The 18254-nt window shown below is 43.8% G+C and overlaps 1 protein-coding gene across 2 annotated transcripts in view; it reads right to left on the minus strand.

Annotated features, from left to right (window-relative positions):
- The window catches only part of SEC14L1 (SEC14 like lipid binding 1), a 51831-nt gene that overhangs the window by 15238 nt on the left and 18339 nt on the right, over positions 1-18254 (minus strand). The window contains exons 1-4 of one of the 2 annotated variants that reach the window (XM_060132913.1): positions 17073-17090; positions 2096-2245; positions 1850-1981; positions 483-611 (exon numbers count right to left, since the gene is read on the minus strand). In XM_060132913.1, coding sequence (XP_059988896.1) covers positions 483-611; positions 1850-1981; positions 2096-2206 — 372 coding nt within the window. In that variant the 5' untranslated portion in view covers positions 2207-2245; positions 17073-17090. Of the gene's footprint in view, positions 1-482; positions 612-1849; positions 1982-2095; positions 2246-17072; positions 17091-18254 lie in introns of those variants that run through there. The other variant, XM_060132912.1, reaches the window with a different exon arrangement.

Raw genomic sequence — 18254 nt, forward strand, 5'->3', positions numbered from 1 at the left:
GTGTCTCAATCCAAATGCTTTCCAGTATCACTTAAAACAAGCCTTCAGAAAGCACTCCTAATCCCATACATACTGATACGTTTCGCAACCCAACTGCCACAATGATGAGCAGCAGCATGAAAACCAGAAGGAAAGGAAGACTCCAAGGAAGACGAACCTCACCTCTCAGCGCCTGGGACCCGAGAGACCCCCTGAAATGCCTCTTCAGGACAGCAGCGCCTTCACCCAGCAGGGCCCTGCTGGCCCCGGGGCTGCTGGGGGCTGCTGCCCGGCCTGACTGCAGCGCTCACCTTTCCCAGAAAGCCCGGAAGGGGGGGGGCAGGCCAGCGCCCGCAGACCCCTCCTCCTCAGTCCCCCAGCGACCAGCATCACCTGCAGCCCCGCCCACCCCTTCCACCCCCGGGAGCCCTGACTAACCCGTTCCCAGCCTCCCAAAGAGACTCCCGCCCACCCGCTTCCTTAAAATCCCAAGACAGACTCACTTTTTTAATGTTGCTGGTATACTGTTTCATTGCAATTTTTTCCACTGTACTTTCAAAACCAAAGAAAGATTTAATATCTAAACTTGCAGACTGTTCAAAACAGGTCCAATCTTCATTTTCAGGGTGAACCTGCAGGTAAAAGAGAAAGTATTCCCACTAATTATACTGACAACTGAGAATATCATTTGCTCCTCAGTCAACTGGTACCCAGGAGAAACACTTATTTTACTAATGATGTTATTATCATGAAAACAGCAGATGGAAAAATTACACAGAGAGGTTCAAATTCATGAAAAGGCTCAAATAATGTTTCTAAAATAGTCTAAAAGTGACTATTAGAAGGAGAGCTTCATTTTCGTTCTTGGTTCAGTCATTCATTCACCATATTCATCGAGCCATGTTCTCCACCATGAACAAAACCAAGATCCCTGCCTTGTGAAGCTTCCAGTCTAGCAGGAGGAGACTGACAACTGGCCACAAACATACAGGTAAGAAATGATATCATTGTTGAAGATAAGCACTATGGACAAAAGCCAAGTTGGTGCAGGTTAGAGGGATGGAGGGCAGGTTACAGAGCCGAACAGGGTGCTCAGGGCTGGCTCCATCGAGAAGGGGAGAGCTGAGCGAAGCCGGAAGGAGGGAAGGACGGGAGTCAAGCGGAGGTCTGGGGGCAGAAGGAGCAGAGGTCCTCTGGGAAGTTCGCCTACACGACCACAGCCAGCGAGACAGCGGGCAGGCCGTGCCCAAGGCAGGCAGGACAGCAGAGGAGAGATGAGGAGAAAACAGGGCTTCATGAGCCACTGCAAGGCCTCTGGGCTTTTCCTCTGAGTGAAATGCAGAGACACTGCAGGTGTTTGAGCCCAAAGAAAGCATGACACGATCTGACATACTTTAAATGGATCACTTTGGATTCAGTGTCGAGGATATATTGTAGGAAAGTAAGGGTGGAAGCAGAGAGACCTATTAGGTTTTTCCAATAATCTGGTCAGAGAAGTTCTTGAAAAAGGGTGGTGAGCAGTGAAGACGGGGGGCAGATAAACACACTCGGCTCCAATCTTCGGGGGACACAGTAGCCTGGGTCCCTCAATACACATTTCTAAAGTGTCAGAGTGGCCAGAAAAGACGTGGCATATTAAAGAACAAGTCAGGCCATCACTTGGCCACCTGAACTGCGACAACAATGTAATCCACCCTGCAGTACACCACACCTGCCGCTCCCGCTCGTCAGAAACCGGTGACTTTATGTGATGAAGAACTGCCCTCTCAGACAGAGGCAGCCCTCACGCACTGCTTAAAGCAGTGGCCAAACAACTCTCAGAAGCTCCGCGCCGGCACACTGCGCCTCGGCCTGAGCGCCGGTTACTCACGCTGTAGCAGCAGTGCTCGTTGATGATGACGCGGTTAGAAAACGTTTCATTACGGGCCTCAATGTGCAAAGTACGTTCCCGAGAATTCAGTGAGTTTTTCTGGATAAAATAAACATAATCGACTCCTGCAATCTTCAAAACAGAAACAGAAAGAAAACGGGTTAATAACAAGAGCAACAGAAGCTATAAGCATAAGTTCATTTTGGTTTTGGGGGGACTGCCTTTTAAGGTGTCCTTTTCAGTTACCTTTTTCAACAGTCTAGGGGCATCTATATCCAGTTTGCAGCGCCTTTCTATAACATGAATAGCCCCATCTTCACTCTTGAATTCATTCACAGTGTCACTGTCCACAAACATCGGAATCAAAGGACACGTAGGGAACCTCCTTTCATAGGCCTATGAATAAAATTTTTTAAAAAAGGAATTGAACAAAGATGCAACCTGACAGTCTGTCTTTGACAGTCTCCCTGGAATAAAATCACCTCTTAATACATGGCAACACGTTACATCACAGCCATCTTCATCTTTACACCTTAAGCTTTCATGATTTTAAAAAGAAAAAGACATTCAACGTTAATGGACTGGAAGACTCAATATAGTAAAGACGTCAATTTTCTCCACGTGGATATAGAGTTTTAACAAATTCCTATCAAAATCACAGCAAGATTTTCTTCTGTAGCTTATAGACAAGATTTAAAAATTTATATGGAAAGGAGAAAGAACGAAAATAGCCAAAACAATTCTGAAAAAGAAGACCACATCGGGAGGCATCCCTCTCCTGGGGATTAAAGCTTACTACACGGCTACAGGAATCCAGGCTTCGTGCACGGGTGGAGGGAAAGACACACAGGTCAACGGACAGAGCAGAGAGCCACAAGCTGACCCACACAAACATGCCAACTGACTTTTTTTTTTAACAAAGCTGCAAAAGCAATTCAATGGAAGAAGGATGGCCTTTTCACACATATTACTGGAGAAATTACACACCCACGGGCAAAAAAAAAAAAGGCCTCGACCCCTCGACCTAACTCCACACCTTACATAAAAATTATATCAAAGTGGATCATGAACTTAAACATTTCTGTAACATTCTTGAAATGACAAAATTATAGAAATGGATAACAGATGAGTGGTTGCCAGGGGTTAAAGAAGGGCGGGGGGTGGGAGGGCAGTGGGTGTGACTACAATAGGGCAACAAGACGGGGGCACTTGGGAGATGTTCTGTCTTGACTGCATCATGTCAATATCCTGGTTGTGATGATGTACAAATTTCCCTGGATGTTACCATTTGGGGAAGACGGGTAGAGAGCACATGGAATTGCTCCATAATATTCCTTGGGAATAATATGTTATTAATATACTATGAGTCTACCATTATCTCAAAATGAAAAAAATTTAATTTAGAAAAAAGAAAGAAAAAGACTTGCTACATAATTCATCCAAACTTTTAGAAAATGTACTTAGGCACCAGATTTAGTTTGCTCTGTAGCAATCTGTGAAGATTACCGAACTAAAGATACTGTTGAATTCACACTAAAACCTAAGCCATCCAAAGGATCACAGGTGTGCAAACACAGGAAACCACAGGGCATGGGATGACAAGTGTCTGGCCCTAAGAAGAAACCTAAAAAAGGCCCAGGGCTCGCCTCGCAGTTCTGCTCCCCCTATAATAAAGGACGGTACCGTGAGATGTTGTCTTGTTAGATTGACGGACGCCACTCCCCTCTTAGGCGGGAGTAGAAACGGGGGCAAGGGGAATTGAGACACCCCATCTTTAATGACAAGCAAGCACAGATTTAAGGAAGAAATTTACGGTGTTGAAAGATTAATGAAAGTGTGGAAATGGCACAGACTGCTCTGACTGCACTTCTAACAAGGTGCACGTGGTTTCAGAGCACCATCATACTAAAAAAGTTGGCCTTCTTGGAGAAGTTCCCTGAAGTTCCCCTTCAACAGGCTCGACCACTTGAACGTAAGTACACTCATCACACGAGCGGTCACAGAAGACCCCGTAAAACACCAGAGTGACCTAGCAATTCCTCCACCCAGGATGTTCACGACCATTTCATTCCAAGTAATTCTCAGTTTTCTGGTATCTCATCTTCTCTCCATAACATTATAAAGTTACCCCAATCTGAAAAATGTATGCTGCCCTCCTGCTCTTTATATATTTATACTGTACCAAGCTAGGCAACATGGGAGGAAGGGGAAGAGGAAGCGGACAGTTCGGGAAACAGTGTCAGGGAAATACACAGGAGTGTCCTAAGAATAGCAAGTGCTGTAAGGGCTTAAGAAGAAGAAAACACACAGCTTAGAGGAACAGAGGGACGGAGGCTTCGGAAGGCTTCCAGCGAGAGGAGGCATTTACACCGGGCCTCAAAGCATGGAAAGGGCTGCTCATAGTCAGCGATGAGGGGAGAACCTTCCCAGGAAAGAGACCCCAGGAGCGCGACTTCGAGGATACCTCGGGGCGTGAGCACAGAACCACAGCCGGCAGAGGAGGGAAACGGGGGCCTGCAGTGACGCCGTGACAAGGAACATCCCAGCTCAGCGCCAGCCGCGTAGCCAGGCCCCGAGAGCACGACCAACAGGAGGCCCCGCCCTCTTCTGCAGGGAAGGAGGGAACGCTACCATGTGACCAGATGGTCAGGAAGGGAGGCAAAACCCACATGGTGACCAATTACATTTACTTTTTAAATGTTTTTACTTTGGGAGTTGAAAATATAATCTTCATGCTTATGTACTCCCCGCCATTCAAATACATTCTGAGTTCTGTGACTGCTACCATGGGATGATAAATCGCACGATAATTCCCTTAATGCATATTATAATAAACAACGTTTAAGAAGTTTATTCAGCTGCTGAGATCGTAACATAGATAATTTAGGCCTCCACGAGGCCCTAAAATTTGTTAGTATTAAGTACTGCACACACAAACAATTCTCGAAAAAAAAATTGCTGACTATCATTTGTTCTACACACTGACACTGTCTAAACTGACTTTTAAATTTTACTACATTAAAAAAAAAACTGGCTTTGTCCATTGCAGCACTATGACATATCAAGAAACTGAGAATACAAGGGCTTCAAACAAAACAATTCTTTTTAAGTTACATAAAAGGTAGAGTAAGCACTTAGCAAGAAACAACCTAGGCTCGGATCTCTCCTATTTAAGTACTTGTTATATATCATTTTCAAAATACCCACGTCTTTAAATTCTTGAAATAGAGTGGTCAGCATAAGGCATTACCCACACAAGCTAGCCCTGAATTTAAAACATAGTAAAAACTTTCCATTCCCTGTAAAATTATCCCTCCATGCAGATTCATATTTGCAGAGACATCCATTTTTACCTCGGTATGCCCCAACCAAATGGCATCTGAGGTATCCAGGCTAACGAGCCACTAATACAGGAATCGGTATGCTCCTCTCCAAAGCTCTGTCGTGGTGGAAAGTGGTTGGTAAGCATCTACCCTCCTCCCTCCACATCCGTCACCCTGCCACCAGATGCAGGGTGACACTCAGCCACAGGGCAGAGACCAAGTCCTTTTTCTCTTTGATTATCCAGGAGAACAAGGACCTTACTCAATGCCTAGTAAGAAGAGAGTCACTGTTCAATAAACATTTTTTGAAATACGGAATAAAAGCTTCCTAAATAAACCAATGAATCCAGCTTTTTGCTTCTGTGCTCACTTACCCTGGCCTTTCAGAGATATGTGAGGTTAATGAGTCCTGCGTACTGTTAGCATAGAAAACCCTAACTTTCTAGAGGGTTAAGGAAAAGGAAGACTGCAAGAAGTTGACAAAACTTTAGTCTCTGAAACTGCTTAGGATACCAGTACCCTAGTTTTCCAGCATGAACTACAACCTGTAAAGTTTCTGGAGCCTCTGAAAAAGAGCAGCATTCTGATTTTATTCAAAATAAAATATATAATATTATTAATATAATTAATATATGTTCTAGCTCCATCCACAGGAAGGGCCTACAAGTGATGACACCTCAGCTGCCATGAGCAAACTTGGCATCCAGATCTTGTTTCCTAAATACCATTCCCTACTAGAAAGGAAGCTGTGCTCCCTGGAGAAATGGCTGATCACAAGTCTGGAGCAAGGAAAGGTCAAGGTTAGTCTGAAGTATTTCTTACCAGAAATCAAGGAAGTGCTCAATGACTGATGGGGAACCAGCCTGAAGGGGTTCCACTTGCCAATCCCGGGATAATTTGAGCAACATAAAGAAAAAAGGTGGTAAAGCTTTATAAATCATAGAGTGATCCTCAAGAAATATGGGCGGGGGAGGAACTTTTACAGAAAAAGATCACCTAATAATCATAGAAGGAATGACAGAATTAGAAAAAATCATCATTCTGCAACCGTCAATTTATAATAACTGATTCAGGCAAGGACCATAAATGGTTGCTACAGAAAGGTAGTCGCTGGAAGATACCACAGTCTCAAATTATCGTCCTGCCGATCATTAGTGACAAAGGCACAATGGTACCTTTATAATGGAAAGATCTAGTAGACATCACCTTAACCAAACGATTGCACTTGGGACAATCTGACAATCCAATGGTTGCAATGGAAGCACACACAAACCCACGAAGTCCTCACGACGCAAAGGGCAAACTAAAGCTAATCGTGGGGAGCAATCAGACGAATCCAAATTGTGGAATATTCTACAAAATAACCAGCCCGGACGCTTAGAAAAGAAAAACTGTCCACGTCTTGAAAGGTGGACAAAGAAAGCAGGGACGTGTCTAGAATAAAGACAACTGAAGAGACAGGACTATGGAATGCAATGCTGTCCTGGTTCCTGGATTGGAATAAAAATAACTCTATGTACTCCTTATTAAATAATATTATTCTATCAGTGTCAAATTTCTCAGGTGTGATAATGATGACAGTTATGTAAGGAGAACATCTATTCTTCAGTATTTAGGGCAAAAGTGTTAATATGCAGCTTACTTTCAAATGGTTCTGCAAAAAAAAAAATATATGGTGTGTGTGTGTGAAAAAGCGAGATAAAGCAAATGTGTTAATTTACCTGGGTGAAATGTATACAGGTGCTCACTATACTTTATCAACTTTTTTTTTAAATGACATTTGTTGTTGCCTTTTTTAAAATATTTATTTATTTGGCCGCGCTGGGTCTTAGTTGCGGCACACAGGATCTTTGTTGCAGCATGCAGGATCTTTAGTCGCTGCATGTGGGATCTAGTTCCCTGACCAGGGATCGAACCCAGGCCCCCTGCAATGGGAGCGCAGAGCCTTAGCCACTGGACCACCAGGGAAGTTCCTTTTTCAACTGTTTTTTAATAGAAATTTTTCAAATTAGAAAGCTGGGAAAAATATTAATAGGAAAAGGTAACCCTGGGGGGGAAGTCCTCACGTAAACCAACAGTGCTTTTCCAAGTAACTGATTAAATACAACATTGTCCCATTTTATACGTGAAAATGTACACAACTTTTAGGTTTGCCCACAGCCCTAACCCAAGGCGCACCTGCTCCTCCTTGTGGGGCCTCCTGCCCGCGGCCGTCCACTGCAGCTCAGAGGAGACGCAGGCCCAGGGAGCTCCAGCTTATGGTTTTTCAAGAGAAGCCAGCAATCCGGATTTTATGAAGCTTCCCTATTTTTATAAAACCCTGTTTGGTCCAAAGAGCCCACACTAGCAGGCCTTCAATTTTATCTCCGCAGGAAGAAATCTCTAGGAGAGAAGTGAGGAAGAACCCCATATTTCAACGCTCACCAGGTTCCAACCACTGTGTCAGAAGAGCAGAGGTAACTTTCAAATGTCTTATTTTTTTGCCAACTATCTGCAATATTATCAAGTCATTTCCTAATCACACTCGATATTTAACAAATACAAAAATCAAGAAAGGCCAAACAAAAGTAACTCTTCCAGAAGTAGTTTCTTCAGAGGGGGAGAAATGTTCTTTGATGTCTCCTCTTAAAAGTAAAAATTACTTTTGGAAGAGGAATAACCATTGTAGTCATTTGCTCACTCTTTTTGTCTAACTTAGTGATCGTTTCAATGGTAGACGCAGCACTAAAGCCTTGTCCACTTGCCCCTGAGAGGAGAGCTGCTCCTGGGTAGCAACTCCCGCCCACCTTCCTACACCCACTCTTCCTCCTTCAAAAGGGTTCTGAGCCTGCAATTTGGGAGCTTGGAAACAGTACTTTCGGTTTTTAACCAACCTCCGAATGCAATTGTGACATATTAAAAGCTGGTACTGTGCCAAAGAAAACCATATTTTAGTGAAGACATTTCAACTTGTGCATTAATGAGCTTAACACTGCATAGTGCCAGGAAAACCCATTTAAAAGAAATTCCATTTAAAGAACCTACCTTTAAATTGAACTATGTTCATACCCAATTTAGCCAACAAACTAAGCCAGCTGCTTCCCTCAACTTGGCTATCCTGTGGCACCAGGCTTGACCCTCATGAACAGGCAGGGTTCCACCCGGAAAGAATCAGTAAGTGAAGAGGCTAACCATGGCTTAAGTCTCTCTTAGAAGGTGCCAGTGTTCAAAGAAATACACAACATACCAAGAAAACATGGCAAGTTGATCAAAGTCCCTCAGAGTTATATTTCTACAATTCACGGAGTCTCAAAACAACAGCTACGTAAAGAGGGCCCACCATAACGCAGCCCTAGGCTAAGGTTCTGGAAAACACTCGAGTGGAAGACACAGAAACACACGACTGTACACAAGGGCAGCAGACAGGCCCCAGGGAGAGGTGAGCCACCACCGAAGCGGCTGTATGACAACAACGCCCCGGCTGGGTGGTTCCAGAGGCTTCTCGGAGGAAGTACGTCTGCCGGGGGTCTTCAAGGGTGGGCAGCTTTACAGAAGTAACCCAAAGGGAAGGAAACGTCCCTGGTGGCAGGGACAGGAGCAGAACCAAAAGGAAGCCAAGCTGGACGAGCCCCGGGGAGCAGCTAGAGCGCGGGGGTCGCTGCCCCGACAGCGGCAAGCTCACGTCTGTGGCTGAAACTCAAGAGCAGACAAACGTCCAAGCTAATTCCAGACGTGAAAGTGACAACTGCCCAGGGAACCCGGGGCCTGGCACTGCACCCTGTCCCAGTTCAGCCCTCGGTGGGCCCTCGCACTCCACCCCTCAGCCGAGGTTCCAAATCACAGGCCATTTGTGAATAAATGTGTTCATACTTAACAAGATATGGATAAACCCAAAATCTGTAGAAATCTGAGCCCTTTTAAAGAAAAGTTACAATCCAGTTAGTCATGATATACTTCATTCATCCAAATACTTATTGACAACCCTATCAGATTAGCTATTTTCAAACCAGTACAAGACCAACAACGGAGCAACGGGAACATGGCACACACAGCTGTAGTAGTAAGTGCTGCATTTAACCCAGTCATTTCCCTCAATCACCCGTCTTCAGATAGACCAGTGTATCAAGTCACAACAACAGGCTGGATACCCACCGGTAAAATCAAACAAGAAAATAAAATGATTATACTAAAACTAAAAAGATATATATAAAAATTTAATATACTCCAAGCCATTTCCCTTTAAGATCAAACATATCTGAAGTTTAAATTATGAATTTCATCTTAGACAACCTCAAATTCCATGGTCCTGATAACACTTTTTTTTTAATTAATTTTTATTGGAGTATAGTTGCTTTACAATGTTCTGTTGGTTTCTACTGCACAGCAAAATGAATCAGCCACACACATGCATACATCCCCTCCTTTTTGGATTTCCCTCCCATTTAGGTCACTGCAGAGCATTAAGTAGAGTTCCCTGTGCTATACACTATGTTCCCATTAGCCGTCTAGTTCATACATAGTATCAATCGTGTATAAGTGTCAGTCCCAACCTCCCAATCCACCCCACCCGTCCCTTTCCCCCTTGGTATCCACACATAACACACTTTTTCCAGCGGCAATACTTAGTCTGGAAAAGACTTGAGTTCAACCTATGGTGCCATAATGTCTAAGGAAAGGGCACATAACCCAATAAGAGGTTGATTTCTTTTCTAGAAACTTCTCGTCGAAATGTGACTTTGATGAATATTGTGGAGGGCACAATTAGAGCTGAAAGAACAGATGGTGAATGCATTGCTCACATACCATGCACCAAAACTCTTGCAACTCCAAACATTGTAGACAGTTTTACCAGGAACGTATCCCTTTCTCCCAACACACACTCCCACAGTGCACAATGATATAAACCAGCTCTGTTTACTTTTGATAAATGAGCCATTTCAACATACATTACTCTGCACAACAGAGGGGGAATGCGCAAACACTGAGAAGAAACGTGGGGAATTTTGCACCAACGCATCACAGTTTCTTTCACTCATAAATCCACTCCTTTGCTTCAACGGTCCTGAACATGAAATATTTTTGTTAAAGGATAAGAAACTTCAGAACTGCTTCTAAAATCCACATCTCTTCTCTTGGGAAACAGCACACAGACTCAGGGCCTTTGTGCCAATTGGCGTGTCAGGCCTGCATGAAGGAAAGTCACTACTTCCAGTGACCGTCTGTGTCCTCCGCACTTCACTCACACCTTTACCACCTGCCCCTTAACGGACCTTCAGACGACTATTACCAGGCAACAGTGACAATTCTAAAGGACCTGGTAAAAATTACCCACAAAATTAAAAGACTTCACACGTAAAAAGTTTTAATTCCACAGAGAGGTCAATAATCTGATTTATCCATACTATGATATTTTAAAATAGTATCCAAAAAGAAAAAAACAGTAGTAGGGTTTTTTTGTATTTTGTTTTATTTTGGCTGCGTTGGGTCCTCATTGCTGCACGCAGGCTTTCTCTAGTTGTGGTGAGCAGGGGCTACTCTTTGGGGTGATGTGCAGGCTTCTCATTGCAGTGGCTTCTCTTGTTGCGGAGCACGGGCTCTAGGCTCATGGTCTTCAGTAGCTGCAGCACACGGGCTTCAGTAGTTGTGGCACGTGGGCTCAGTAGTTGTGGCTCACAGGCTTAGTTGCTCCACAGCATGTGGGATCTTCCCGGATCAGGAATCAAACCCGTGACCTCTGCATTGGCAGGCGGATTCTTAACCACTGCGCCACCAGGGAAGTCCCAGTACTAGGGTTTTTGACCTCTTAAAATATCTGGTTCGTGATGCCCATGTACTTGACTCTACTCCGAAAGGCAGCATTCTTGCAGATCTGAATGACGAGTGGGATGGAAGTGCTCTGAACCCAAATTCAGGGCGATGGTCTCTTCCCGAACAGCCACATAAGTTGTTCCTAGAGAGTTCTACCCACTTTAAGATTTTTTTTTTTTTTTTTTTTAGTGGTACGCAGGCCTCTCACTGTTGTGGCCTCTCCCATTGCGGAGCACAGGCTCCAGACGTGCAGGCTCAGCGGCCATGGCTCACGGGCCCAGCCGCTCCGCGGCATGTGGGATCTTCCCGGACCAGGGCACAAACCCATGTCCCCTGCATCAGCAGGCAGACTCTCAACCACTGCGCCACCAGGGAAGCCCCCATTTTAAGATTTTCTACCACAAATTTTCCTAATCCTTTGGGTCCTAGAAACAAGCACTAGTTCATGACCGCCCCCCCGCAAAAAAAATATCAGCGAGCAAAGAAACAAAGGAGTGGGTACAACAGAGGAGCAGGCAAATATCAGCAAAGAACTGGGACGCCACCCATAGAGTATAGTCGGACAGCGCCCGCCACCCCCGAACTCTCCCTGCAACATACAGTGAATCGTGGTTGCGATTTTACACTGCACATACGACAGTCACTGTCCTGCTAACAAACTGTTCCTGGTTCATGGGAAATGTCTACATGTTAATATTTTATAATGTTCAGCAAGAAGTACCATGGCATCTAAGTATCTGAGTCATCGCTATGAGGTCAAAACAAGTAGGAAAACAAAGAATTCTGCTTAGAAGAAAAAGAATCATCTAAACCTGCTTACAAACTGGCTTGTTTACATTGGCTAAAGCAAGACTAGCACAGGGCTCTTGCTTTAGATACAATGCACAACAGGAAGCCAGTCTCAGGTGGGCCCTGGTGGGAGACGGAGCAGACATTACCCCGTCTCTCCTTGCCAAACCTAACACGTATGTGGGTGCTGTATCGTGAAAGCCGTGACTTAGCGAGGCCTTCCAGAAGACTGTACCTCAAAGTTCTTGTAATGTGTTCCTCTTCAAGAATTTCCAGGCAAGACCACCTGCAAACTTTTGTTAACACAATTTAATAGACTGACAAAGTTACTGGGTTTTCAAATAAACTCAAAGGATAATCAGTATGCTTGATTAACTGCATCTTCTGCATGTTAATTTAGGTTAGAAAACGATAGCCACCCACACTTGTCCAACTGTGTCACTTTCTGAAAGATCTCAAGATTGACATCTAAGTCAATAGCCTGGGGGCTCCATACTTCCAGCGGGTTTATTTTCTTGAAGATAATCATTGATGACGTTTCTGACTGGCTTATCTGGGGTCATCTGTCCTTTAAAGCACTGTCACTTGGTGCTCTGTGTCAGAGGTTCCCAAATTTCGGTTTACAGCACCCTTGGAATCTCAGCAACTTTTTCACAGTGCCCCAAGGCCAAAAGAAATACCATTTATTAGATTAGTAGGTCCAAACAATTTAAAAAGCACTTGTGTCTTAATAACTTAGTAAGCATTTGAAAGAAATAATGCACTTAAGTTGAAGGAAAAGATGTTTCTGTTTCATTCCTAAACGACCAGAACTACGGGCGCGCGGGCGCCTCTTAGGGATCAAGCTGGAGCCACGCTGCTGCCCCCGTCTCCCGGAGTTGGACAGCAACTCCTCTGAGACACTTGCCTTTAGCACAGCAACCACTGCAACCCCAGCTTCACCAAGATGCGACACCATCAAAAGAAATGCAGTGCGATCCTGAAACCGTACACTACCTGAACTAGGAGCCTGCAGTGTTTAAGAAATGTGGAGTATCACTATGCTTCCTCAAAAATTAAAAATATCCTATAGCACTGGGGTGCTCTGGGGTGTCTCAGAGCACAGTTTGGGAACTGTGGCTCCAAGTGCTTTAAATTTTATTCATTCATTCACAAATCCCTTGCCTATAAATACATTATTCAAAATGCAAACAAATGAGCTTCAATCCAAGTGATTATCCTCTACTATCAAACTTTCAAAGGGTCCGGTGTTCAAGTTGAGTTTCCAATTTCTGCACAAAAGCCTTCAAAAATCTAAGAGAGGGGTGGGCAAGCCTTTGCCATAAGTGAAGGGCCAAATGGTAAATATTTTCAGCTTTCTGGGCCAGTCTCTGTGGCAAATATTCAATTCTGCCTTTTGAGGACAGAAACTGCCACAGACAATATGTGAACAAATTGAGTACAGTTGGGTTCCAATGAAACTGTATTTACAGAGACTGAAATTTGAATTTCATATACTTTTCACATGTCATAAAATAGTCTTTTGAATTTTTCCCAACCGCTAGAAAATGTAAGAATGATTTTTAGCTTGTGTACAAAAACAGACAGCAGGCCATCGTGTGCCCACTCCTGATCTAAGAGATTAACTGTAACAGGTTCCATTTAATTATTTTCTCACAAAAATTCAAGAGTTATTTTAAATGCCAACCAGTCAAAATTGTGAAGGACAAAAACTTGAAGTACAATAGAAAGGACTATAAAACCAATGGACTGTCACTTACTGTACTTGTACTTAACTGTTCTCCGTTATACAGAGGGGTCCCAACAAATGCACATCTAACTTACATACACAAACTGGACTATGTACATTGAACCCAGAAAAGAAAGTGGGGAGGAGGGGAGAGGAAAGAATGAATGTGAATAATGAAGGTAACTCCTACCGTTCCACTCAATGGAATGCACTCCAGAACCATCTCTTCTATAACCTGCAGCCACCAACCACATGCGGCTATTTAAATTTAATTAAAAGCAAATAACATTAAAATTCAGTCCCTCAGTCTCATTGGCCACATTTCAAGTTCAAGAAGTTGCTCTGATCGTCTTGACTGACTCACCATGAATAACTTAAATCTGCAGCAAACATGCTGACCTGACAACTACATATCTCTGTCCTCGTTACTGTCCTTAGAATGTCTGTAAGGCTGTGGTGGCACATGCCCAAAATAATAAGTCTTATGACAAATTTCTTCTCTCCATGAAACCCAAGAGTCATTCGTACTTGTTGATAAATGAATCTAGTATGAGTTTCAAATCTGTTTGATCAACTAGGCTTTTTTAATTAAAGCCTTTGGTCTAGAAGTAGAATAGAAGGCTGCGCTACCTATTTAAAATTTTCTGGCATCAGAGGGAAATTTTTCAAAAAACAGGCAGCAGGGCTTCCCTGGTGGCGCAGTGGTTGAGAGTCCGCCTGCCAATGCAGGGGACACGGGTTCGTGCCCCAGTCCGGGACGATCCCACATGCCGCGGAGCGGCTGGGCCCGTGAGCCATGGCCGCTGGGCCTGCGCGTCCGGAGCCTGCGTCCGCAACAGGAGAGGCCACAACAGTGAGGGGCCTGCGTACCGGGGCGGGGGGGGGGGAACAGGCAGCCTCTGAACGCACACCAATCATAAAGCCAACTTACAGGTAAACATCAGCTAATTCTTTCAAGGACAGCTGACTGAGGTGGCTCAAAGGCCTTTTCTGAAGAGATTCTGGGGGCAGAGGGACCACTGTCAGGCCACCGGCCCTGCCCCTCCCAGGTGTGGCCTCTGGAAGCCACACCTCCCACCCCTGCAATCTCCCTTCCTGTTCAACTCTTCCCCCAACTTTACCCACTGTATCCCTCCCTCTCTAGCTCCCCAAGAGTTAAAGATCTAGTTTTGTTTTCTGCCTAGAATATAACCTCAGTAACTGGTTTTTTCCTTCTTTCTTTTTTTTCTTTTTTGGTTTACCAACTGAAAAGTAACCCTTTGTTTTCTAGTTTACAAATATTAATCCTAACTTGAAAATAAATGATAGGTTTTACTCTTGATTCTAACATCTAAAATATTAGAAAGATACTACTGAATGAAAAAGTATTATCTTTTTTTAATGCCTATGTTTTCCACTGCAATGTATACAAATAATGGAACACTCTTCAGCAATACAATGTAATGAACTATCTTTCATCCACAATGAATGAATCCAAAATAATTATGCTGAATCAAAGAGGCTAGACAAAAAAAAAGGTTATGATTCTATTTCCGTAAAATTCTAGGAAATACAAACTAATTTATAGTAACAAAAGGCAAATCAGTGGTTGCCTGGAGGTGGAGGTGTGTTGGTATGGGAAGGAGGGAGAAATTACAATGGGACATAAAGCACTTTTGGGGTGATGGATATGCTCACTATCGTAATTATGGTGATGGTTTCACAGGTATACATATGTCAAAACTTATCCAACTATGTATTTTTAAAACATATAGTTTATTATTTGTCATTTATACTTCAATAAAGCTGAAAAAGCAATAAAAACACAAATACATATAGTTTTAAATGGAGGCCAACTCAGGGAAGCATTTCTAGTAGTGACCAGTATTTCCTGATAAAGAAGCTTGATGCGCCATCATCAGCACAGCTGGAAAACTCAAGGTTAAGTGAAAAGGAACGCAGCATAAAGGCTTTATTCACAATTGCCCAAAACTGGAAGCAAGCAAGATGTCCTACGAAAGGTGAATGGATAAACAGACAGTGTGTGGTACATCCACACAATGGAGTCTTATTCAGCAATAAAGAGAAATGGGCTATCGAGACACAAAAAGATGTGCTAGAAACTTAAATGATTATTGTTTAATGAAAGAAGCCTGTGTGAAAAGGCTGCAGAATGTATGATCCCACCTATCTGACGCTCTGGAAAAGGCAACACTACCGAGAGAATAAAAAGACCAGGGGCTGCCAGTGCTGGATGGGAGAAGGGAGGGACGAAGGGGTGGGGCACAGAGGAGTTATAGGGCAGTGAAACTACTCTGTAGGACACTGTCCTTGTGGACACGTGACATTACACATTTGTCAAAACCCACAGGCCTGTACTAACAGAGAGTGAATCCTAATGTAGACAGTGGACTTTAGTTAATAATAACGTATAAACACTGGCTCACCAATTAAAACAAACACACTATGCAAGATGTTAATAATAGGGGAAGCTGTAGAGGGGTATATAGCAACTCTGTACTATCTGCTCAATTTTCTGTAAACCTAAAACTGCTCTAAAATCTATTAAATATGAAGAAAAGAGAAAGGGATCAAGTAACACCTTGGCCAAAGGTAAAAGCCTATTAGCTACCTGTGGTATAAAAAAAACAAAAAGAAAAAAACTTCTTCTAAGAAGAACCTAGAGAAATTCGTAACATCATTTATTCAACAAACATTCCCTCCAGTGCCCATGACAGGCACTGCAGAGCAGGCACCAGGGACGCAGGAATGGAAGGCCAGGGCCCACCCTGCCAAGAGCTCTCACTAAGGTGGGCAAGGGGGAAGGAGCCAGCACTGCCTCCCCACAGCCGCACCATAAGCAGGTTCATGAAGATTAACGCATGTACTGGGCAGACTCTTCCTGTGAAACAAGTTTCTCCCCACATTAAAATGAGGAAACAGGGGCTTCCCTGGTGGCACAGTGGTTAAGAATCCGCCTGCCAAGGCAGGGGGCACGGGTTTGAGCCCTGGTCTGGGAAGATGCCACATGCCGCGGAGAACCTAAGCCCGTGCGCCACAACTACTGAGCCTGTGCTCTAGAGCCCATGTGCCACAACTACTGAGCCCGTGCACCACAACTACTGAAGCCCGCGCGCCTAGAGCCCGTGTTCTGCAATAAGAGAAGCCACCACAATGAGAAGCCCGTGTACCGCAATGAAGAGTAGCCCCCGCTCGCCGCAACTAGAGAAAGACCGCACGCAGCAATGAAGACCCAACCCAGCCAAAATTAAATAAATAAATTTATTTAAAGTATATAATAATAAAATAAAATAAAATGAGGAAACAGAGGCGGAGAGAAGTCACATCCCGGGATCTGAACCCAGGCGTGTCCCAGAGCAACGTCATGTCTCAGAGCACAGGCCCTGGGAGAGAAGACCCGCCTTCAAGCCCAGTCCTACCATCAGAAGAGGGCCTTGGGAAGGCTACTCAATTTCAATGAGCCTCAATTTCTTCATCTTCAATTCATCTTAGTTTCTTCATCTGCTTTAACGTACAGAATTGTGGAAGATTAAAAAAAGAAAATGTAGAGTGTTTAGCAGCCCTGACACAGAATAAGTACAAAAAATGTAGCTACCGTTCCAGGTTGCACACAAACTTCTCAAAGAAGACAAAAGTGATCACTAAGCAAAGACACTGCCACCCACAGTCCAGGAACTAACTTGGCTCTGCACAAAAAGAGGAAGAGAAATTTCTAATGTGAATGGCTTTAAAAACTAAACATTTTCATTTGACATTTACCTTCTCTACTATACTTTGAAAATGCACCCCCAAAACCCATGTGTTCACCAAGCTAAAATTAATTATATCCTCCATGGCCCTAAAAACACAGGATGTAAATCCATGAGGCTTGGTTGGAAACTAATTATTTTAAGTTTATAATTAGCCAACTGAAAAAAAAAAAAAGGAACTCGGTGTAAGTAATATCATATAGGTCTCCTTCCTTCTTTAAGGAAAAGAAAAAGCCAAGAGGGGATAAAGATAGAAATGATACTATTTCAATTTAGGCACTGAGTAAAATATTCCCTCTGTAATATGAAATACAAGAAACACATGGATTTAGTTATATAACTCATTAATTAGCTAAATATACTATACTCAGTTGCTAGAAGCAGAAAATATGGCCCCAAAGATAAATGACCAAAGCTGGGAAGAGAACTTTCATAAAATAAATGGGGGGAAGGGAAGTTGCTGAGGAACAAGATGTTCTCTGAAAGGTTAGGGTTACAGGTAGCCCTGAATCAGGCTTAATGCTAATGGTATTAACGCTTTCCACAGAATGAAGAAACACAGTATACTTGGAAGGGAAAGAACTCGCGTCAGGAAACGAATTGCTCAGCTCCCATCATGGCCTGAATGAACGTAAACATCAGACTGCTGTTCCCACAATCCTGGAACGTCATCTACTGTTCCAAGGACAAAAGCCTTCTCTGGGTAACCTTGCACAACTGACTACCCGAGGGCGCCAGCACTCATGGCCTCACACTATTTTAAACTCAGAGCTCCTAGCAACTTGCCGTCCACTCCCTCCCTGCCACCCCTACCACCCAATTACCAGGTATTCACCTCAACTACACGACAGCGCCCTTTCCCTCCTCTCCTCCAGCACTGTCACTTCGGGACTCAGACACAAACCAAGGAGCTACACGGCAGAGCCAACAGAGAGCCTGGGCTGGAGTATCACCAGGCCTTGATTTGAATCTCAGTGGTACCACTTACAAGCGCCAGCCTTCTGTTACAGAAAAGAGCAAGAAAGGTT

Source organism: Lagenorhynchus albirostris, chromosome 20 (genome assembly GCF_949774975.1).
Source record: "Lagenorhynchus albirostris chromosome 20, mLagAlb1.1, whole genome shotgun sequence".
In the NCBI taxonomy this organism is placed as follows: domain Eukaryota; kingdom Metazoa; phylum Chordata; class Mammalia; order Artiodactyla; family Delphinidae; genus Lagenorhynchus; species Lagenorhynchus albirostris.